Consider the following 24,583-nt stretch of genomic DNA (forward strand, 5'->3'; position numbering starts at 1 on the left):
TGATGATGTATCTTATCAGACTTACATGCCAGTTGGTGCTGTAACAGATAACTTTCATTTTTGAGAGACCACTTTACGATTAGACAATTTTCATTTTAAATTCACACTCTGCAAGGTAACTAAATATAAGACATCCAATTATCTTGAGAAATTGGAGTTCCCTTCCTGACAGCTGGTATTAACTAGGCTTCAACCAAGGATAATTTAGTGGAAATAATTTGTGGTGAGCAATACAATTTTAAATCTGACACAAAACTGACCAACATGCACTTTCCTCCTTGTTCTTTCATTCTTGATAATAGTGACTGTTACTGCAAAGCCCTGTGCTAAAAGCTTTCTACTTTATTTCCTCATTCAACCTCAGCCATCTGAGCTAGGCATCCATCTCTATTGTACAGCTGAAGAAAGGGAGGTTCAGAAAAGTTAGGAAACTTGCTTGCTGTCCCACAGTAGTAACAGGCTTTAATTCTAACCAGTAGGCTGTGCTGCCTCCAAAGACACACATCCCCCTCTAATACAGACAGGAGCACCCTGCGATACCCTAGGACAAGAATCCTTTCACCTACCACTCAGTTTTAATCTTGGCTGCTAACTGGAAGGTTAGAGTTCGAGTCCACCCAGTGGCACCTCTGAAGAAAGACATCCTATGCCTACTATGGCAAAGACTGGCCCTGGAACTTTCTCCCTTCAGGTGAGTGGCATACGCCTACTGAAGGGAGAGGACGAAGCCCAGAAAAATGTCAAGGGTGACAAAAATGAGTTTTAAGTTAATGTCCGGAATGAGAACTAGTGGCCGATATAGTACAATAAAGGAGCGCAGGGAGCAGGCAAAACTACTGAACCTCTATTTTGTTCTCATCTTTTCCACTAAGTATTTCCAAATTATAAAGTGGAGAAATATCTGATTAGAATTTGAAGTCCAGGACTGGAGACCCCCGTTTTAAATAAGTTCACACGAAACAGATCTCAGGTACTACAACAACCTTTGGATGTGACTGCAGAATTGCTGTCAGAACGCTGGAGAAATAACGAACAATAGACGACCGGAAAACATAAATAAAACCTGTCACCGTTGAGTCAAATCCAACTCACAGGGACCCTAAGGACAGAGGAGAACTGCCCCATAGAGTTTCTAAGGAGCAGCTGGTGGATTTGAACTGCCAACCTTTTTTGGTTAACAGCCAAGCTCCAATAAGAAGACTGTGTCACCAGGGCTCCAAGAGAAGATCAGAGACTGGTAAACAGTGCCCTGCTTTTCAGAGTCCCGGATGGTGCAAACAATTTATATGCTTGGCTGCTTACCAAAAGGTTGGAGATTTGAGTCCACCCAGAGGCACCTCAGAAGAAAGGCCCGGTGATCTACTTTTGAAAAATCAGCCATTGAAAACCCCAGGCACTTTGGTGTGTGGCGTCTGGGGTCTTAAAAGCTTTCGAGCAGACATCTAAGATGCACCAATTGGTACCAACCCACTTGGAGTAAAGGAGAATGAAGCACACCAAAAACACAAGGAAGATATTAGCCCAAGAGGCAAAAGGGCCACATAAACTGGAGACTTCATCAGCCTGAGACCAGAACTACATGGTGGCTGGCTACCACCAACGACCGCCCTGACAGGGAACACAACAGAGAGCAGTGGGAGAAAAGTGCGGAGCAGAACTCAAATTCATGTGAAAAGACCAGACTTCATGGTCTGAGACTGGAGAAACCCCCAAAACTATGACCTCCAGGTGTTCTGTTAACCCAGGACTAAAACCATTCCTGAAGCCCATTCTTCAAAGATTAGACTGGACTATAAAACAAAAAATAATACTTGCGAGGAGTGTGCTGCTTAGTTCAAGCAAATACATGAGACCAAAGAGGTGGCTCCTTTTCAGAGGCAGGATGATAAGGCAGGAAAGGATAGGAACTGGTTGAATGGACACAAGAAACCTGGGCTGGAAAGGGGGAATGCGCTGTCACATTGTAGGGATTGCAACTAATGTCACATAATGTGTATAAATGTTTGTATGAGAAATTAACTTGGGCTGTAAACTTTCACCTAAAGCACAATAAAAAAAAGAAAACCCTAGGAAGCACAGTTCTGCTCTGACACACACGAGGTCACCATGAGTTGGAGTTGACAGGAAGCAGAACTAGATTGTGCTGTTAGGTTCACCAATCCAACCTTCTCTGTGAGACCTGCTGTTTTAATTTCTATCTACCTGATTTCTATATCTTACTCTTTTGATTTGTACATGAGAGGAAAGAAAGGGTATGATTAATTATCACCTCAAAGCCCCAATAATCCTCTGCACTTTTCAGATTAACATCTCAAATACTAAATACAGCTTCCACTGGCATAATTTTAAGATGATGTGGACAAACTGTAAGTCATGATCAAGGCTATCTTAGAGTTAGTGTGATATGCAGACCAGATGCAAGGAGGAGGGGCCGTTCCTGCCACTGTTCCTGATGTGGGTGGATTCAAGTCAAAGAGGCTGGGGTAGGCTGGGAGGGGCCTGGATCTGGGACACGACCTGGTTTGGGCAAAGAAAGAGATGGAGCAAGGTGGGAACTCATTACTCCAGAGGTCAGCAAGCAATAGCCTCAGGTGGCCTGTTTGTGTAAATACAGTTTTATTGGAATTCATTTATTTACATATTGTCTGTAGCTGCTTTTATATGGTACAATGGCAAAGCTGAGTAGCTGTCATAGGGCCCATATGGCCCACTAAGCCAGAAATATTATCTAGCCCTTTACAGAAAAAGTTTGCCAACCCCTGGTCTAGACCTAGGAAAGTAACTCTAATAGCCTGGGTGTGGTGGGGTGGGGGTGAGGATTGATGGAAGGCAAAAGGAGTATACTCAGAGCTAGAGCTTTAGTGAAGGAACCCAAAAAAGGCAGAGATGAAATGAGCTGGGGTGGAGCCACCACCATGCCTCACTGTGAATTCCTCACGTGAACTGAGCAACAATATAACCTTTAAAATCCAATTATTTACATCTATTTGGGCAAGTTCCTAGAGGGCAAAGAACGTAGATTTTTCTCCAGTCTTTTAGAACTGGGAACACATAAATAATGTAATACGCAAGCACAGATAATCAAAAATGTTTTAATGATTAATGTTTAGACATTATTTAACAGCGTGGGTATATCCAGATGAGCTAAGCACACTTTGACAGCACTCTATTGAATGTTATAGTTTCTGTATTGACATATGTAAAGACATTCGCAAACTAGTACCTAGGAATGAAGACATACATTTACAAATATACACATTCTAGGGCTGATAAGGTCAATGTAAACAGATGCTGTGACTCCTTCCAAACAGAACACCCACAAGACTAATAAGAGAACCAAACGGCTCCCTATAATATGAATGTGCAAAATTAAAGCATGGTAAACTGGTATTTACATAAATATCAAACCAACAATTAGTTTATACATTGTCGATGACCTTCTAAGATGTGTCATGAGTGGTTCAATGTATGCTTTTTCAATGAAGAAGGTATTCAGAGGCTAAATTCCAACACTTTAAACTGACACACACAGTAGTTCTTATCTGTTTGACCAGTGCCTCAAGTGTGTCAGACACGATTTTACAATAAGCAGTATATTATTTTTAAACAAGCGGTTCTAAACAATCATTTGATTTGAAGCAAAAGAAAAAAAAAATACAATTAAGTTACATTAAACAATCTCCATCCAATTTCCCAGTTATGCTGTGGCTATCTGTTTAATTTTACCTTAAGCATTTTAAGGTCCCGTTTTCCCCCCTTGAATTCATTTTGGTCAACTAGGCACATTTCAAAAGGAAGTTTGTGTCAAAACAGACAGCAGTACAGAAATCAATCCACATGTGGACCCTGGCAATGAGCTCCCCACTGATCATCTATAGGACTCTGTCAAATGATAAAGATTCAAGCAACACCTTTGAAATGTATACATCCTCTCTCACACTGTGGAAAGCAAGATGGGCTTTGTTTCCTGTATAAAAACACTTAGCGCTTCAGAAATTAAAAACGGCCTACTCACCCTACTACTTCCTAAAATCTTGAAGACAAAGAATATATATTTGTTTCATCAGGACTAGAGTCCCCGCCCCCAACCTTTTTTTTTTTACATTATTAATAGTGGCAGTCAAAATAAAAAAATAAGATCTGTTAAAAAGTTAAACCAACTGTTCCAACTAGATTTGAGCCTGCTTGATTTAAAAGCCAATATCACAAAACTGAAGGTGCTGTTTTCTGACTTCACATGTACAAGTCACTTGAAATTTTCTGTCTCACGCTAGCTGTTTCACAAATCATGGTCCTTGATTTTTCTCAAGACAGCTATTAAAAAATGAATAAAAACTTGAAACATACCCTAATTTAAACTAATAAGCTTTGGGCCCTGCTTTTTTAAATTTTAAGGCATGTGTGTTTCTCTACGGTGACAACATTGTACAAATTTACATTTACAGTCACATGCATGATCTACAGTTAAATAAAATAAAAAAAAGTTTGGATTACAGTGTTTTTAAATTGTGAATCACAATTCAGCACCTATCATGTTAGAACTAATAAGGCAACAGCAGTGTCATATACTATAATAATACTCCCTTTTCCGCAGTCTAGCACAGGGGTCGGCGAGAGCCCAGAAATGTTAAAAATCTTATGCCTACTTGTATAATCGGTATACATTTTTCTAGGGGTTTGGAACTGAAGAAAGAGGTCCTACACAAATCACACTATTGTAGGCCGACTAGTTACAGCAGCTGTTAACGAGCACTGTGGCACAATTCATTGTGCTTACAATCAGACACGTGGTTCCAAGGTTCTCAACTCTTTGTCTTCAATCCTTCCGTTGTTTCCTTGGCTTCACATGGTTTTCCAGGGAAGAAAAGCTGTTGGTGTGTCCATTCACAGTTGCCAGAGACCCATTCTGATGGTCCTTCAGGTGGTCTTTCCTCCGGGAGGCCCCCTTCTTGTTGTAAGTCTGAAAAACATAAGGGGAGGTGACAGCCATGTGACCACAGGGTTGTTTTCTGCACTGGGACCTTCACTGGGACCTGCACCCCTATCGCCAGGCCTAGTTTCCTTCTATAACCAAATCCTAAGAAGAAATAACTTTTGTGGTCAGGTAACCATTAAAAAAAATTTTTTTTTTTCTAAATGATTTATTTTACTTTTGTTTTTGAGAATATACATAGAAGATACACCAATTCAACAATTTCTACACATAAAATTCAGTGACGCTGATTACACTCTTCGAGTTGTGCAACCATTCTCACCCTCCTTTTCTGAGTTGTTCCTCCATTACTAACATAAATCCACTGTTGCTTAAATTTTCTATCTTTCAAATTGCTGTTGTCAATCTGATCCCATATAGATGGATTGTACAAGGGCACAATGCTCAAGGCAGGCATTCTTTACTAGTTAAGCTAAACTACTGTTTGGTTTTAAGCAGGCTTCAGGGGATATTTTTGGTTTAAGGTTTAAAGATTATCTCAGGGCAACAGTTTCAGGGGTTCACCCAGCCTCCATGGCTTCCGAAAGTCTGGATTCCATTAAAATTTGAAATTCTGTTCTATATTTCCCCCCTTTTATTAAAAAAAAAAAAATTGCCACTGGTGTCAATCACTCTTCCATTTTTTGAGGCTTAGCCTGAGGCAAGTTCACTGAAACTCTTAGAGCTGTAATGTAAAATGTTAAAAAATTGAATAGAAAATTTAATTTATGCTTTCTTTACTCTGCTCTGCCATCAATTCAATATGTGGATGGACAGGACACATGTTCTGTGACCAAACTGGTTTCTCCCATCTGGGAGTACCTCTCTCTCACCACCCATATCCCTTACTTGTCTTCAAAACTTTCTCATTATTTTAGCAACAATTCTACCCCTCATGCACAAAGTGCTAGCTATACTTCTATGTACAGTTAAAAGATGTGTGACTTCAGCTTCCTCATCAGGTCCTGTCCTTTAACCTCCTATGTATCCGGTGGGTGTCTCCAAGTAGTCATGAACTATTGCTTAACTGCAATATGAATACATTAGTTCAGCAGCGTAGGAACTCAACTCAGGTGAAATATGCCATGCACGGGACATGAGGTTAAAGGTGCAGGCAGGCATAGAGAAGAAAAGTGGATGAGCCTCCAGGTGGCTACTTGACACTACTGGGCTTATGGCCTCAGGGTCCATGGCCTCTACCCTGGTTCCTGTCCTGTGTCTTCCCCAGCACAGCGGGCAGTACAGCCACCGGACATGTCCGAGCGGCAGCTAGAGCAGAAAAGCATACCACACCATCCAGTGGTGACAGAGGCAGAAAATTGGCAGTGGTTCAGAGCTGTCAGGTTCCAACACAGATAATTTGCCCTAAAACAGACCATGCTGTTAGCAACAGCCTACATACATCATGCACTTGGGAATGAACTGAACCCCTGACCCTAGCAGTGGTAGTGGGGCCGAGAGACTTCTGGTTGAAAATCACCTATTGCTCCCAGCCGCAGGTCAGGAGGGAAGCAATACAGGATTCCTGCTCAACAGTTCTGCATTTGCCACATGAGTCCCGAGACTCCCTAGGAAGTACTAGAACTGTGCAGGACTGAGACAGGCTTTAAAGTCTTGCATGTAGTTGTCAATCCCTGGAAGACAGGGGCTGCCTGACTTCCCGTAAGGCCACTGGAGTGCTGTACCTGGCTCCACACAGGCCTGTGAGTGAACGGTGAGTGCACTGGTCAGAAATGGCCCCAGTTACCAACCACCAAATAAGAGTGAGATTTACCTGAATGTAGAAATTTGTGAAGAGAGCAATCAGAGAAATCATGTATCCAATCTGGAAATATAACCAACCGAGAGGGAATGAGCAAGGCCAGATGACCCCAAGGCTGGTCTGGATGATTGTCAGCACAAACTGGAGCTGGTAGAAAGAGAGGGGACACACCTGAGCAGCGCAGCAGCAGGACATGGATAACGTCCCATGTTAGACAGGCCTTTCACCCAGACTCTCACCCCCAAGTTCCTGAATTAATGTTTATTAATTTTCTTGTAAGTAGTCATTTAATAAACACAGTATCAAAAAAAAAAAAAAAAGAAACCCAAACCTGCTACTGTCAAGTTGATCCTGACTTATTGCGACCCTACAGGACAGAGCACAACTGCCCCATACGGTTTCCAAAGAGTGGCTGGTGGACTTGAACTGCCGACCTTTTGGTTAGCAGCCAAACTCTTAACCACTTCACCACCAGGGCTCCCATGATACATACAGTATATTTATTCTGAACTATATTTTTTATATATACGGGTGTGTGTGTGTACTTGGTTTACGCATACATAACCCTGCCCCTCCGCTTAGCTATTAAACAGTGAACCCATTGTTTCTTATAACTTATACCATCACCTCTAAAATTCAGGGACACAATATAGGGAGCAAGGTTGTTGGTTTTTTTTTTTTTTTTTAAAGTGGAGAAGGAAAGATGTGGAGTGTATGTATGTTTAAAAGGAACAAGTGATGTCACTGCAGTAAGCAACCAGATTGGACACTTTCCCCATCCCTTGTCTGTGTACTCTTTTGGTTTAGTGAAGGCTTATGCCTAGATTTAAACACACTGGGAAATAATGCCAAGTTCATAGGTTATGGTTGACAAGTAAAACTTGAAGAGCATGGGAAAAGGCCTAGAAAAACACTTAGAAGATGTGAAAAATAAGGTGGCTGCCGGAAGCGCACCTTATGGAAGAAGAACAAGTAAGTACAGGCTAGGTTCTGCCAATTTTATTTCTGGCCCAGCTTACGATGTCACCTTATAAAATAAAGAAGGTTTTTCTTTCCTTTTATAATTAAGGTTAGTACCTTAGATTGACAAATAACTCCGAAGAGTGCTTAAAAAAATTTAAACTAACTGGGTGCAATCTTCTACCTCAAAGCACTGAGCCCTGTGGGAGGCCTACCTCCCCAGTGTGTTCTTTTAAATTCTCCTCAGAACCACAGCACTGGGTTATAAATCAATCACTGCATCCTTTCACCTTAAGCGTAATAACAAGGCCAGTTATAGGACAATTATCCTTCTTCACAGGTGGGTGAAAAAAATTAACAAGGACTGTAAAGCAGCTGGCAAAGAGGTGATAATGAAATGTCAAACACGTAAGTTAACTCAGGAGATTTTCTCAGATTTGTTATTTTGAATATTGAAAAATCACAATTGACTTGGATGGTCTGACCAGGTTCAGTCTGTTAATGAGGCAAGGCTAAGAGTTTAATGTCGACACCCCTCAGTCAGCTAACTTTGGTCTGACTCAGTTTGGTTTGTTAATAAGGCCAAGGCTGAGTTTAATGTCCACACCCCTCAGTCAGCTAACTGTGGCCTACTGCCTCAGTGTCCTCATCTATAAAATGGGGTAATAATATGAGATCAGGTTATTCGAACAATCCATGTAAAACTGCTTACTTATTAGCACAAATGCCTGACATACAATAAATGTCAGTGTTTAACAGTAGTAGTATTAATAATTGGTTTATCAAAGAATACATACAGGGAGAGGAATTAAAAAAAAAAACAAACACAAAAAATCCATTGCCATCAAGTCAATTCCAACTCAGTGACACTCCGGGACAGGGCAGAAATGCCCCATAAGGTTTTCAACACTGCAATCTTTATGGAAGCAGATTGCCATGTCTTTCTCCCACGGAGCAGCTGGTGGGTTCAAACCGCTAACCATTTGGTTAGCAGCCAAGTGGTTAACCACTGCACCACTAGGGCTCCTGGGGAGAAGAACAGGGATTTGTAACACACTAGCAACTGGGAAATGTTTGAGAAAGGATGTTGAGAAATAACCACCATGTGCCAGTCTTAGCAACAGGCGCTCCATTAAGCACGGGCAGAATTCAGAGGTCATCCAGCCTCTGCCTTAGCAAACATCCCCACTGCCTGAGAAGCTAGAAGGATCCTGGACTCAGGCTGCTTCACAGCTCCTTTTGAAATTCTTGGAACATACATAAACAGCTTTTACCTTGGATTTTGGTTTATAATTAGAAAATACATATACATATATATGCACATGTGCTTACGTGCACAAACTAAGGACCAAAAACTGACTTTGAAGGCAGGAAATGAGATTCCAGCTCTCACTGTACAATTCAACCAGCTGTATGACCACAGGCAAATTTCCCTATCGATAAAAATAAGAAATTCTCTGCTGACGATTTCAAAGAGTTTATAATTGGCTCAAATGAGAAAGTGGGGGGAAAGGTACATCTTAGATGCTGTTAACCAAAAATAGGCAGGTAGTAAGAGCATCCTAAGGAAGAGGTCCGTATCCACCAGGAAACAAGCCCTGGGAGAAAGAGGCCCAGTCACTCACCAGCTGCCCCTGAGTGATGTACTTCTTCCACCAGAGATACGGACGCATAGAAGGGACAGACGACAGACCATAGTATGAGTACATGAGGACGTGGATGAAGCTGTTAAGTGTGGCCCCAAAGTAACCTGCAGGAACAGAGGGGGTTTAGGAAGAAGGGTAGTCGGTGTTTTACACATAACCAAAAAAAAGAGATACTTTTGAACAGGGGTTGGTGGACACTGCAGCAGTAAGCGCTGCATAGATGGGTAATCAGAATGCCATTTCTGCTTGAGCAGGCCACCATCAGGATGCTTTAAGCCCAGGAGTTAGCTGAACCCAACAGGGTAGATCTAACACAGGAGCCACTATACCCACCTGCCTGGCTCTGGCACCTGCAGGCTTTGCTCCCAGCCCCCACCAATCCCCAGAGGCGATTGCTTTTTTATACAAGCCCGATAGCCTCAGTCGTGTTTCTCTGAAAGCTTTGGACAGTGGATGGACAACGTGTCTCTATAAATCTGCTGAGGTTTAGAGAAGCCTTAGAAGTCACCTCCTAATTACTCCCCAGGACAGTAGTACTAAGGCCATGCCCTAAGCAGAGTCCAGTTCTTTTCAGATAAAAGAGCCACTTAATCTCATGATTTTCAGATTTCCAGTAGGATCACTAGTTCTTTTTTCAGACTGTCTTCCTGCCCCACAGTAAGCAACCACAAAAAGCCATCTGGCCTTTCCATGTGCACAAGGCTGGGGTAGGGAAAGAGTTTCCACTCTTAGCTATGATAGCAACTGACCATACAACCTTGCACAGGTCACATCCCTTCTCTGGTTCAGTTTCTTGGGGCCAGGTCAGGTTAGTTAAAAATCTGCCATCCTCAAGTTTTCTGAAGATTGAATGCATTTCCACTAGAAAGGTCAGTTAATCCACAGTCACAAGGTGGGATAGTGGGAAAAAAACACTAAGAAGGGAATTAGAGGCCAGTTTCTACCAACAATTCTATGGTCTCAGTTTTCTCAGATGTACATTCAAAGCAGCTATATTTTGAAAGTTCTTTCCGGTTTGAAAACTCTGTCACTGTGTAAACCTTGCTGGGCCAAGTTAATCAAGGATTAGTACAATCCTAGGGAAAAAAAACCATACATGAATAGACCCACAATCTCTTAGTCAAATTCTTCAGTGTCAGGATGAATGGAATTTTGACTGGGACATTTGTTAAAACACAGAACTGAGCCTGAAGGTGACAACTTAATCTCTGAAAATTGTAAGAGATTTCAAGACTGGACTCTTCCAAAAGCCATTTACCAGTTACCTGAAGTAACCTTAGAGCAGCTACTTCATGTTTTGGTACATGTCATATAAGACATCCTGACAAACATGCTTCATGGAATGTGAGGGTCATTCTATTAGGATGTGTGGAGACTTCCTGATGCGATATTAGCTAAAGACGTAGTTCACAATTCATTTTGTTCCCTGGTACCCACACAATGGTGTGATCCCATCTTCCTGCGCGGTCCTTGTCAGGCAAACACATTGCAAATCTCAGAGAAATAAGGTTAAGAAATCATCTGGAACAACTCCCTCTGGGACAGACAACACTGTCCATATTTTTTAATGTGCCCTCAAGTGGGGCATCTGTCATCTCCCTCATCTTGCCCAATCAGGCCTCCACACTAAACGAGAAAAAAGGCGTTGTCGGCTCACTGATGGCATAGGTCACACAGACTTATCGTTATATGCAGCTAAGACACAAAGTTCAAACACCTGACTTATCAGAGTCTACAAAAACAGCACCTTTCCTAAAAGCCTTAGTTCCAGTTTACCTTCTCTGCTCATACCTATCCCCAAGCCACCCTCCCCGCCATAGTATTTACAGTGGCCGCAGGGCACCCAGTTCATCACAAACCACCAGATGTTCAGCATGGAGACGTGGTGGTACACATGCAGGACCGTGATCTGGTGGTTGTTCTTGCGTAAGATGAAGAAGAAGGTGTCCATAAATTCTATGAGTTTGGAGAAGTAATACCACCAGAGCACACGGATGATCTAGGAGGAAGGGGTTAAAAGGCTTAGTCTCAGTGTTTCTCTGAAATGGGACTGCTCTGAAATATTACCTGACATGTTTTACTAACATCCCAGAGTCTGATGTTAACTCGGAGAAGCGCGAGGGCCCCACTGGCTCCTAAGTCCCTCAGCCCTCAAGGGCTCTGGTTACTCTGTGAGCAGATTTAAAAGAAGAACACGCTAGGGGAAGTTTGCAGTGACAATAAGGAAAGTTTTAACAGGGCCACCGATACCCTTCAAGATTATAACAAAAACAGGAGGCTCAAGGTTCAAAACCCTAAAGCCTGTCTACTCCCTCTGGAAGTTGTCTGTGGAGCCATCGGTACAGAAAAACCACCTAAAAGAGGCTTCTGATTTCAGGGACTGGCATGGGGCAGGCGACACAGTTCAAGGCAAAGAAGAAACGGAATCAGAGCTTTCAGTGTCAGGTACCCGACAAATTAATATGTCACAAAGTTGTCTTATGACTGAGCATCGACTGTCGGCCTTCTACTAAAAAAAAAAAAAAAAACCAGAACAAAAACAAATCTCACTTAGAGTAGAAGTCAAATTCCATCTTTCACACAGTGCTCAGAGGGCACTTAGAAGAATGATTAAAAAATCTAGGACATTATCCTTAAGATCTCATTCACATAAATACTGACAAATGCATGCAATCCCCCCTTCCCAGAAACTATTAACAATTATTACCTTTGCAGAGAGAGAAGCTTTACTTTTCATTTTATACCTTTTATGTTCCAATTTTCATACTGTGTGTACATGCTGCTTTTATAATTATTATTTCTTTAATGTCCAGAGATTATCTGGGCAGTGAGGTTACAGCTTTTTTTTTTTTTTTTTTGGTCTTCTGTACACTTTCCTTATTTAAAAACAAAACGGGAAGCTACATAACAAATGTTATTTAAAAAAAAAGTGCAACAGTACCTTCATATCTGATTCTCCCGCGCTGCGTGTTCCCTGACAGAAGAAGTTGTATTTGCCTTCCCATACTCCCGTCACTAACTAAAAGAAAAGAAAAAGACGTTCACCCATAATATCAGAACCACGAAAAGACTTACAAAGTGAAACTCCATTTATTTCAGAATCTGTGAAAATTTACCCTGGGCTATGCTGAAGCAAGTTTGCTCTGAGAAAACAAAATTATAAAGCATGTGTGAACAAATGGCAAGTTTGTGAGGACCTAGCCTTGATTTCACGAGGGGTAAACAAACAGATCAGGTGGCGGACCTGAGACTCATTCCTGGCTGCCTGTCTTCAGAGACCCTCCTGTACCATTCAGCCTCTCCTCAGAATCCTCAACTCCTCATCCCTTTGTTTTTAGCATAATGGGCCTAACCAATTCCAAGGCCCAGACGGACCCAATCACAGCCTCCCCCGACTCCTGCCCCCCAGCAGCCTCAGAGGACAACACTGTCTTGCGCCTAACGCTGCCATTCTAATTACGGGTTTCCAACCTGAGTCAGGTCCCCAGTGTTACATGGCAGTGTTTTTCAAACACTTCCTAAAACCCAGTTGAGCTCAAACAGCTTCACAATATGGCTTCTTTAAAGCTTGAAGGGATTTTAGAACTGACCTGCTCCTGGGATGGCAGAGAGGCCAGGGGGAGGAAGAGGAGGAGGGCTGAGACAGCAGGTGAGCTCAGGGGAAGAGTGCGCCAAGACCAGGTACTCTGTCAGCTTCGGTGGGGTAGGTGGAACTGGGACTATCCTGGCCTATCTATTCTGCTGCGAATTTATTTTTTTAAAAATCTTGGTAAAATATACATAAAATGTACCATTTGAACCAGGTGGCATTAAGCACATTCACAATATTGTGCAACCATTACCACCACTTCCAGAACTTTTTCATCATCCCAAACAGAAGCTCTGTACCCATTAAGCAAAAACTTCTCATCCCCGCCCCCTCCCAAACCCTGCCAACTGCTGGTGACCTCTATTCTGTTTTCTGTCTCCAAGCACTCACCTATTCTAGATACCTCATATAAGTGGGACCATACAATATTTGCCCTTTTGCATCTGGCTTATTTCACTCAGCATAATGTTTTCAAGGTTCACCCATATCAAAATCATCAGAACTTTATTCCTTTCCTTTTTATAACTGAAAAATATTCCACTGCATGGATGCATGTTTTGTTCATCCACTCATCTGTTAGTGGACACCTGGGTTGTTTCCATCTTTTGCCTATTGTGAATAATGCTGCTGTGGACATTGGCAATCTTCATTTTTATAGACAATGAAACCCAGGCCCCCAGGTTTTCAGCAGAGCTAAGAACCCAGATCATATTCAGAAAAAATAACCCTCAAGGTACTATTCTGCATTCCAAGATGGCTAGCTGACCCACCAGATTTTGACCCCAAACATAAACCCATTGCCATTGAGTTCTGACTCATAGGGACTTTATAGGACAGAGCAGAACTGCCCCCATAGGGTTTCCAAGGCTGTAAATCTTTATGAAAGCAGGCTACCACATCTTTCTCCCATGGAGCACCTGGTGGGTTCAAACTGCTGACCTTTCGGTTAGCAGCCAAGTGCTTAACTGTTGCACCACCAGGGCATACCACATACTGACTGAGAAAGGCTCAAAGGGGAAAAATACTCAACATAAAAAAATCTCCAGGTTTTCTTGTAGGCAATTACCTGGCTTTATTCAGCTGAGCTTTGTCTAAGCCAATGGTTCTCAAACTTGAGTGAGCAATATCAGAGTCATCTGGAGAGCTGGTTACAATACGGATTGCTGGGCCTCACCCCAAGCCTTTCAGAATCAGTGAATCTGGGATGGGACCCAAGAAGCATCTGTATTTCTAACAAGTTCCCAAGTGATGCTGAGGCTGCTGGTCCAGGAACTACACTTTGAGAAATACTGCTGTAAGCCCAGGGCTAATTTAGTCCAACCTCGGCATCTTCATTATTTCTTGTTCTGTGCCATCCCCTGGACACCGGGAATGGCTTCACAGATTGAGGAAATCAAGCCCATTCCTCAGGATTCACTCGCAGCAGAGCAGGCACAGTGGTATCACAGAAAGAACCCTAATACCGAAGTGGCAAACTCTGGGTGACTACAGACCTGGCAGTATCACCAATTCACTCTGGGGGCCTCAATTTACTCATCTGCACAACGAGGACAATCGGCCTAGACAAGATCCAAGGGCCAGTCTAACAGCCCAGAAGGAAAGTTTAATTTGACCACCCTGTATTTTCCAAGCTGTCTATTTTGCTCCAGACAAACACCTATAAGATGCTATGCTCATTGCTACCCTTCAGCTTCCTCCTGATGTCCAGGGCAACTTCCACTTTTCCTTGTGACCTTCTCTTTGGCGGTCAAGTAGGGCTAGGTGGGGAGAAATCTGAGGTGGCATGCCTCGTGCCTGATCTCATCCCAGTATTAGTAAAAGGAACTGGCCACTGGTAGTGGTTTAAAGCCATGGCTCTCCAAGTGTGTCCCTAGTCCAGCAGCATCTAGTTCATGGGAACCAGCCAGACCTCACCTCAGAGGCAATGAGTCAGAAACTCTGAGCTTGAGGCCCAGCACTCTAAGTTTTAACAAGTCCTCCCAGTGATTTTGATGCAGCTAAAGTTTGAGAACCATTGGTTTAAAGCTGTGATTCTCATTCTGGATGCATAATAGGGGGCATTTAAAAATTACTAAAGCTGACCTCATGTCAGACCATTAAACCAGAAACTTGAGGGTCTTTTAAAAAGCTCTCCTGGTAATTCCAGTGTGCACCAAGGGGTGGGGACACTGGTTTTGTGCTACTCAATTTCAATAAAAATGGTTCTACCTATCAGTAGGATTTTGGGAAAGGTGTAACTGAGAACACAGGCCTACAAGAGACTCAGCTACACACCCGCACCTCGCTGCTGTCCTTGAAGGAACATAAGAGTTTAGTTTGGTGAGCAACACCAATTCCCTCCAGGGAACATCAGGTGACTGCAAGAGTCTGAAGACATATTGTTATATTTCCAGCCAGTCCGACCTCAGAAACAAAAGCCACTGCGCTCACACTGAGCACCCTGCTTGGTGTCAGATTTTTTTTTTCTACTGACTTCCCTTTTTGCCATTTTCCCTCTGCTTTGTCATCTCCCCCTGCCCGCTGCCCCCACCACATACACACACACACACACACACACACAAGCATTAAGAGTTAACATGGTTTTCACAGCCAAGGAACAGCACAGAGATTTAGGGTACCTGTGTGGAACCCCTGGTGACATAGTGGTTAAGCATTAGGGCTGCTAACCAAAAGGTCGGCAGTTTGACTCCACCAGGCGCTCCTTGGAAACTCTACAGGGCAGTTCTACTCTAACATATAGACAGGGTCTCTACGAGTTAGAATCAACTAGACGGCAATGGGTTTGGCTTGGGTTTTTGGTATGGGGAAGTACCACTTTATATGAAAAGAACAGTGGGTCACGAAGTGCAAGAACTGGGTGCAAGTCCAAGTTAGGCAACCATCTACATCTAGCCCTAGGAACGGAGGCAATTTCCTGGCAACTTGGTTCTTTCTAATGTAAAAAAGGTGAGGTTGGACTAAATTATTTCTAAAGGTGCTGTTCTCATTTTCTACAATTTCTATGTTAAGACTTTTTTAAAAAACGGCCGCATATAAATTATACTATACTATCTTTGAAAGACCAGCACCCACATGGTAATTTATCAGAAGGTGTATTATCTTTTCGGTCTCATACTACTCTCTCAAATCATGGCCAGTTAAGTATATCACATGTAGACCTATCAGATGTTCAAAGAATCAAGATACAAAGCCTGAATTCACAGTGGAGCTGGGAGGGTTGGCTGGTGTCCTCAGGAGACTTTGGGTACAGAGAAGGAAGTGCCATTTTGACACTTCTCTGCCCTTCCTTCCACCCCATGAGGAAAGTGAAAAACTACCTTTCTGTGGTTGTAGGATACAGAAAGGGAACTGACGGTTCTTGATGAAATTTTAACGGGACTACCACAAAGAGAAAACTAAGGACAACTGAGAAAAGTTTTTGTAAGATGAATTTGTACAATTTAAAAGATACTTTTTTCTTATTTAAAATCATAACCTTATTGGCAAAATTAAAAATCAACATACAATTGCCATCACTATATATATACATATGTATATGGAAGTTGTCAAGGATTTCATTTTACTTAGATCTAAAATCAACTCCCACAGAACCAGCAGTCAAGAAATTGAGCAAATCTGCTGTAAAAGACCTCTTCAAAGTGTTAAAAAGCAAAGGTGTCACTTTAAGGACTAAAGTGCACCTGACCCAAGCCATGGTATTTTTAATTGCCTCACACACATGTGAAAACTGGACAATGAATAAGGAAGATGGAAGAATTGATGCCTCTGAATTATGGTGTTGGCGAAGAATACTGAATATACCATGGACTGCCAGAAGAACGAACAAATCTGTCTTGGAAGAAGTACAGCTAGAAAGCTTAGAAGCAAGGATGCCAAGACTTTTGTCTCACGTACTCTAGACATGTTATCAGGAGAAGAACATCATGCTTGGTAGAGTAGAGGATCAGCAAAAAAGGGGAAGACCCTCAATGAGATGAACTGACACAGTGGCTACAACAATGGGCTCAAACACAGCAATAATTGTGAGGATGGTGCAGGGCTGGGCAGTATTTTGTTCTGTTATTCTGTTGTACACTGGGTTGCAATGAGTCAGAAGCAACTCAACAGCACCTAAAAACATCCATACACACACAAATTTTATCATTTTACGAATCCAAAATTCTGGGACCTACTATCACTGTTTTCTAGTTACTATTTTGGTTTATGGTGCCTTGAGACATCTGGGTTGGTTTGCCTGACAATTTTAGAATAGGATGGAAGTCAAGGGTGGGTGGTATGTGAAGGAGTGTGTGAAGACGCGCAGATGTCTGAAACCATAAATGTCTAACTTGGCAGGGAAGAGGACGACAAACCTTCCCTCCTAATTCTGTGGGTACTTCAACTTCGGTGGTGGGCACAGACTGAAAGGGATTACTAACTCTCATGAATGAACTCCTGACATAAGCTTCCTGGGACTTCTTGTGGGCTGTGGCCACAGTCTTCTGGATTTTTCTTCTAAAAATGTCTTTCAGAAGGAATCCAGGTGGGACTGCCTTTACTCTTTGAGTTAATTAACCTGAAATTCCATTTAGCCCCTCAATATTGAAGCATAAGCCAGCTACACAAGCCAAAAGCTACTCATTCACTTGACCTTGGCCCACTGAGCCTCTTCTACCTACAGAGGTTCTTATAGGAGCTCCACCAGGCTGTACCGCCAACACTTCCATGATGGCTGCTGCCACTCAGCACCTGTATTGGGTTTTCTGTGTCTCTCAAACCATTGACTTCTTCTGCCTTTAAAACCCTTCCATGACTCATCACTGCCTTCACAACAAAACCCTAAATCCTAGGTACAGTATTCAGGTACTCACGTTCTTCTACAATGCACCACAAGATTATCTTTTACTCCCTTCCTTACCTACAGTCAAACTGGACCTCTTCCCATTCTCCAAACATGCCTTCCCACTACACAATGACCAAGGGCAAAGAGCTCAGGTTTGAGCATTAGCCAGAACGGGGTTTAAATCCTCCCTTCCCCTCATTTTTTGGGGTCTCTGGGTGGTGCAAATGGTTGACATGCTTAGCTGCTAACCGAAAGGCTGGAGGTTTGAGTTCACCCAGAGGCACTCGAAAGACAGGCCCAGTGACCTACTTCTGAAAAATCAGCCACTGGAAACCCTCTGGTGCACAATTCTACTGTGACACATGTAGGGTTGCCACCAGTCAAAACTGACTGGATGGCAACTGGTTGTTTTTTTCCCCCATGTTTAGCTAAGTGGCTTGGGCAAGGTGCTTCAATCTCTTTACACCTCGGTTTCCTCATTTGTCAAATGGGATAAAAATAGTACTGGTCTCTTAAGGTTGCTATGAGAAGTCAGTGAGATGAAACATGTAATGCTTATCTTCCTCAATATAGGCATAGAGGATAAGCACAGTAAATGTTAGCAATTATTTTATTCTTTTCAACTAGAATACTCTGTACCCATGTCTCCTACCCCCAGCTCTCAAAATCCTATCTATCTTTCAAAGGCCAGTTAAAATTCTATTTTCTTCATGAATGTTCCCTGAGCACTACAGGCTGAAGGCTCTTCTCCTTCCTTTAAGCTCACCCTGCCTTGACTTGTAGTTGTTTGTTCATATGCTCTAAGCCCGTGGTTAGTGGGTCTGTTTTAAGCTTCTGTGTAAGCTTTGGGAGAGTGGTACCTGTGACTCCTGCACCCATAGACTCCAGCATGGGGACTTATACACAGCAAGTGCTGAACAAATATGTGCTAAGCTAATGACAAAGATTTCAAGGCACTGCTTCTCCCCGTCTCCACCCCAGTTTAGGCCTAATGTTTTATTTGTAGGAGAAAAGAAAAAAAAAAAAGCTTCATTTCATTTCTCCTTTACCAATTTGGGAAATTATAATACAAGAAAAGTATTTTAATGAAGCTTAAATTTGATGATATTCACTTGAATTCCATTCACAGACTAAAACCCTTTCTCATCAAACTGTATACTAAGGACTTGGAAAATTCAATTCTCAAATATCCTTTGCTTCAGAGGAGACTGAATAGTTTCACACACATGGACCAAGCACCAGAGTTAAAGCTTATTTATCTAAAGACCCTCACCAGACCTCCACAAAATGGGCCAATATCAGAGGACTATACTCTCTTCAGCCCATCAGAGGAAAACAGAGTATCCATGGGTAGTGGACCTCAGAGGCTCTCAAAACAAAGAGGACTGACTTCCCCTCCAGCCCCATAAAGAGCATATCAGAAAAGACACTGCTCTAGGCACAGTCCTCATTAGCCACCAGTTCCCTTCAAGGCTCTCATCGAGAGGCTCAGAGCTGCCTTGGTCAGTTCTCCAGAACTCATCCAACCATATGTACGGAGGCACTGCAGGATGGGAGGGCCCAGGATGCTGGACTAAGGTGATTCCTAGAGGTGAGGAACTGAAAGTAAGAGCAGGCTCTATGGTTTCTACCTAGTGCTTCTGGGCATCAGCTGAAAAGAGGGAACAACTATATTACAATGAAAAAGCAGGCCACCATGAGCAGTTTGCCACTACCTACGTGGCTCCCAACATCACCGACTACTCTAAGAGCAACCAGGAACCACTATTTACATGGCTTTTTCCAAGTAACCAAGATACGAGCAGTACCACTACAAAACCATTTGTGCTTTCTCCTTCCTTGGAGTAAAGCAAACTTTAATTAGGGCAGGAACATGTGAAGAGCTATAATTAAAACCTTGCTAGAAGCTTTCTTCTCTCCTTATGAGACAAATTAAATAACCAATGGTGGTTTCATGCATCTTTTCATTTAAAGAAGAAAAATTAGGCTAGTACCACAGCTGGGTTGGGTGACGCGGTTCATGAAGTGAATCATCCCTAGAGGCGAGAGCTGACTTTTCCCATCTAACATCACATTTAACTACAAACGAGTTATAACCTTTAACATGATAAACATATCCACGGCGCTTTCTGGAATGTAATCAAAGTATCTCAGAAAACAAGGTCATTTAAAACACTTAAGGAGTAAGTGGAAAAACATCTTCCTGGGTGGTCTTTGAGCCTATGGGTGGTGCAGTGGTTAACATGCTCAGCTGCTAACTTAAAGGTTGGAGGTTTGAGTCCACCCAGAGGCACCACAGAAGAAAGGGCTGGCAATCTACTTCTGAAAAATCAGCCACTGAAAACCCTATGAAGTACAGTTCTACTCTGACACACATGGGGTTGTCATGAGTTGGAATCGACTTCACAGCAACTAGTGGTGTGGTGGTGGATAGCCCTTTATCAGTTTCTCTACTCCAACATCCTGAGATGTTAAAACAACACGACAACCCCTCTCCAAAGTGGGTTGGTTGCTTTTAGTGATAAGAGGTCGATGAGCTGTGTGGTTATTACCCCCGAGCAGACATGGAGCGGAAGATAATAAAAATAGACACTAACCATACTTGAATTCAACTGTATCACAGGGCTCCAGGCACTTTCTAAGCAACACTATCAAAAGTGTGTGGGGCTGACACATTTTTTACAGCTTCGACTGCTGCTTCTCTATCAATCCTCCAGTGTGTATAGACCTGCATAAGCCAATGTTTTTAAATGAAAAAATGGAGACCAAGAAGTGATATGAGTGATCCAAAGTCACACAGCTTCTTGGTGGCACCACCAGGACTGGCACACAGGAATCCTGACCCTCAGTCCAAATGCAATCTTACACAGCAATTCCAAGTTCCTCTGACCTTCTCTGTCTTTTTCTGAGTCCTCAGTAAGAACATGATGGGGATATTCTATCCATGAAGAACTGTGGGGAAAAGCAGACCTTTAGCTGCATCTTTACTCCAGCAGATGGATGGTTTAAGATTAAGCATCAGCAACTCCGAAATTAAAAGCACCTATTTCCTCTAGGGTTTAGCTGGCCAATTTTGGCAGCGTCATTATGGAACAGTCAGGTCAAAGCATGTGGTTTTGAATTTCATATCTTTCATGTCTGGAGCATAAGGATGGCCATTAAGCTAATTTCACACCCGTGACCTCCGGAAGTTTTTTTTTTTCCTGTTTATGACCAGAACACCCTTGGGTTACAGCTGAATGCAGGACTCTTGGTTTCATTATAAGGACAGGTTCTGTACACTTGAGAAGACTATAGAACAAAGCACAAAGAAACAGCTTGTCCTCAGCCCATCCTGAAACAGGTATGTCTGGCATTTTCCCTGAACCCTAGGTCCTGCCCTCTTATGCTGGCAATCCTTTTCTCTCACTGTTAAGGTTTCCTGGGAGGTGGCTTCCTCATTTTATACTTTATGGGGGTGTTCGCGGCTGCGGAGAAAAAAACTTCAAGCTAAGACTTAGCATTTGGGGCAGTGCTGGATAATGGTTAGGAGCACAGACTTGAATTCCGGCTCCACCCTGGAACTTTCCCCTCTGTAGAGAGGGAATAGTAATAATACACCTACCTTGTAGGGCTACAAGGAACATTAAATGAGTTAGCCCGGTACCTAGCACAAGGCAGGCACTATACGGCTTTATTACAATTCTAAAAAAATGTTCAATTATTTCTGATTCTAACACTTAAAGGCCCATGACTAGGCCTGAAGTGCTGTTGCGGCAACTGTGTAAGGAAACCCCAGCCAAGGCGGATCCTTTGCATAACCTAAAGAAAGATCTCCTGCCTACCTACTGACTCTTGTTTCACAGGGTAAGTCTGGTTTAGTTGAAAATTTGTACAGTGACATGCTCCTTGGGACACCAGCTGCAAAGCCAAGTCACCAAAGGTTTCCAGAGTCAGTTTAGAGGAGGCCGGCTTGGCCTTAGACCAACCTCCAGCCTCCTCTCTACTGGAAGGCATTCCTTTCCTTCCATTCTCCCTGCTGTAAAACATTCTCTGCGGACAGTGTCAGATAAACTCAGTGGCAAGTAACTGAGTGGGGTGTTTCTATACCCAGAGAGAAGGGAAGTTTTTGCTGAGTAAGGAATTTCCGTTGCAAGGGAACCAAATGGGAGAAGTATTCTGGGAAATGGTCAGGCTTTTCTTAGAAGCATTAACCTCACCAGACATTTCAACCTCTCAATACTTCTACAGGGCCACTATGAATAGGGATTGACTTGATGGCAATGGGTTTGGTTTGATTTGGTTATACTTCTGTCAAATGGGGAAAAGCAGACTATTAAATATCTTTTTCAAAGTCTCCTGGTAAAGAAAACAATTTTTAAAATAAAATTCAATCATCAATTGCCAGATCTTTAAAGTGTTTTTCCAAATCTTATTTTCCCACAATAACATATCTATTTTAGGAAAGCCTGACGGGAAAGAAAAACAACAAAACAGTTTAGAATAAAATGTTTCCAAAGCAACTGCTCTGTGGTTCTATCAAAAGACCTTCAAGGCCAGAGCCTGGGGAGGAACTGCCTGCCAGGTACCCTGGGAGATGCTTTAACAGCCCCACACAATCATAGAGAGGTTAGAAAGGACAATCAAAAACATCCATCCCATCAAATGCTCGATTTCTTTCATCTTTCCATTAAAGAGTATCAGAAGTCTTCAAAAGATTCAAAGAAAAAAATACTGATTTCTGGTTCTGGCAATAGGGCAAACTGAACAAAAGACATACTCAACTCCCCAACTATGAACACACACACAGAACTGCTACACAAAGCACACCAAAATATTTCCAACACCAGCAATGCCGTAATATAAGGTGAGGTTTGTTTTCCTCCAAAAAATTATTCTTCAGAAAAGAGGAAGTTAGCCTACATTCAAGTCCTTCCAAAATCCTTCTTTTGTTTGGGGAAGATATATTTACCTGAAACAACCCCAGCAACCCTGGTCTGGGATGCTTACATAGGACATCCGACAAAACTGTTTTGTCTGCTTGTTTTAAGAGGTAATCACATTTAATCCATTGCCGTTGAGTCGATTTCAACTCGTAGTGACCCTATAGGACAGAGCAGAACTGTTCCCATAGGGTTTTCCAAGAAGCTGCTGGTGAATTCGAACTCCTAACCTTTTGGTTAGCAGCCACAGCTCTTAACCACTGCGCCACCAGGGCTCCAAAGACATTTCTCATGGATTTATTATTCCTGGAGGAATGACCTCATAGATGTAGCTGCATGCAAACTTTTTAAAAAATACTTTAAAAAAGCAATACAACAAATGATTAAGTCTGGAGATCACTGTTATATATCTACATCATAAAACCAATACTTCCATGTTATGGAATGAAAAAAGGACACAGTATTGAGAAAAATCCAAAGTGAATCTTCAGAAACAAAAAATATACAGTCATTTAAACTAAAAAAACTCAATGAATGGGTTAAACAGAAGATTAGCTATAACTGAAGAAAGTACGAGTGAATTAGAAAAAGGCAGCAGAGAGAACAGAGGTAAAGATGTAGAAAATTTGAAGGAGAGGATACATAAAAGATAGACCGAGAATGTCCAACACAGGTCTAACAGGAGCTCCGGAAGGAGAATGGGGAGGGGGGAGAAAGGCCAAAGTCAACGAGATGATGCCTGAGTAACTTTCCTGAAGACTGGAAGGCACACAAGTCCTGGGCGAGAGAAATAAAAATAAATCTCTAGCCAAGGCACTGAGGTGGTTGTAGTCTTGAACAAGATTTTAAAAGTACCTGGAAAGAAAAACATTACTTAAAAATGAACGAAACTGGGGCAGCCAGCAGACTTCTCAATAACTGAGGCCAGGAGACAATGGAATAAATCTTCTAGAATTCTACGTCCTGCTATAATATTATTCAAATATAAAGGCAAATAAAATGTTGCTCAGAGACTAAGAGCTTACCCCTCACAGAAAGTTGTTTAGAAGAACCTCAAAGAAAGGAGCCCACAGATCAATAATGAATTAAAAAAATCAGTAAACTTTGACTGCAATAATCACGAATGTTTATTAATAAACACTTGACAACAACAACACAGATGATGAGTTATCAGAGCTGAAATCTTCTAAGGCCCTTGCGTTGTTTCAGGAAAACAGAAAAACTGATTCCCTTTAGATTTTATGAAGTCAAGGATGCACATTAAAAATTTACAGGTACCAATGAAAGAGTAGAGAGAATTAGAATGAATAACTTTCAAACCAGTAAAATACAAAAATAATGAACATAAATACCCAACAGTAAGCAGGAAAAGAGAAAAAAGGTGGGGGGGGGGAGGTGAGGGGAATAAAGCACATACACATAAAATGAAAATGGATTAAATTTGCCCATTATAAGACAAGTGACTGTCAGGTTCAGCCATTCTACTCCTAGGTGTATACCTGGCCCAAACACTATCACATCTGCATGAGGAGACATGTCCAAAAACATTCATTCAACCCACCACTGTTAAATGGAAACAACCTGCATGTCTGTACATTTGGAAAAAAAAAAACAAAAGTCATAGTAAATAGACAATAAAATAATGCCGAGTGGTTAAAATTAATGAGTGAAATCTATAAAGTTCAGCATGAATTCATCTCAATATGCAATGCTAACTGAAAAACTGGTATTTGAAAAAGTATAAATAGTATACTAACTATAGAAATTTAGATAACCCTTTTAACCCACTGCCATCAAGTCGGTTCTGACTCATAGTGACCCTACAGGACAGAGCAGAACCATCCCACAGGGTTTCCAAGGCTGTTAGTCTTCATGGAAGCAGACTGCTTCATCTTTCTTCTGAGAAGCAG

The 24,583-nt window shown here is 42.2% G+C and overlaps 1 protein-coding gene across 3 annotated transcripts in view; it reads right to left on the reverse strand.

Moving 5' to 3' along the window:
- Positions 1–4,319: 4,319 nt before the first annotated feature.
- Positions 4,320–24,583, reverse strand: part of ELOVL5 (ELOVL fatty acid elongase 5) — a 103,010-nt gene continuing 82,746 nt past the window's right edge. For all 3 annotated transcript variants that reach the window (XM_049894440.1, XM_049894420.1, XM_049894429.1), the window contains 5 exons: positions 12,282–12,359; positions 11,168–11,339; positions 9,320–9,444; positions 6,747–6,881; positions 4,320–4,960 (listed from right to left, as the gene is read on the reverse strand). In XM_049894440.1, coding sequence (XP_049750397.1) covers positions 4,817–4,960; positions 6,747–6,881; positions 9,320–9,444; positions 11,168–11,339; positions 12,282–12,359 — 654 coding nt within the window. In that variant the 3' untranslated portion in view covers positions 4,320–4,816. The remainder of the gene's footprint in view (positions 4,961–6,746; positions 6,882–9,319; positions 9,445–11,167; positions 11,340–12,281; positions 12,360–24,583) is intronic.

Source organism: Elephas maximus, chromosome 1 (genome assembly GCF_024166365.1).
Source record: "Elephas maximus indicus isolate mEleMax1 chromosome 1, mEleMax1 primary haplotype, whole genome shotgun sequence".
Lineage (NCBI taxonomy): Eukaryota > Metazoa > Chordata > Mammalia > Proboscidea > Elephantidae > Elephas > Elephas maximus.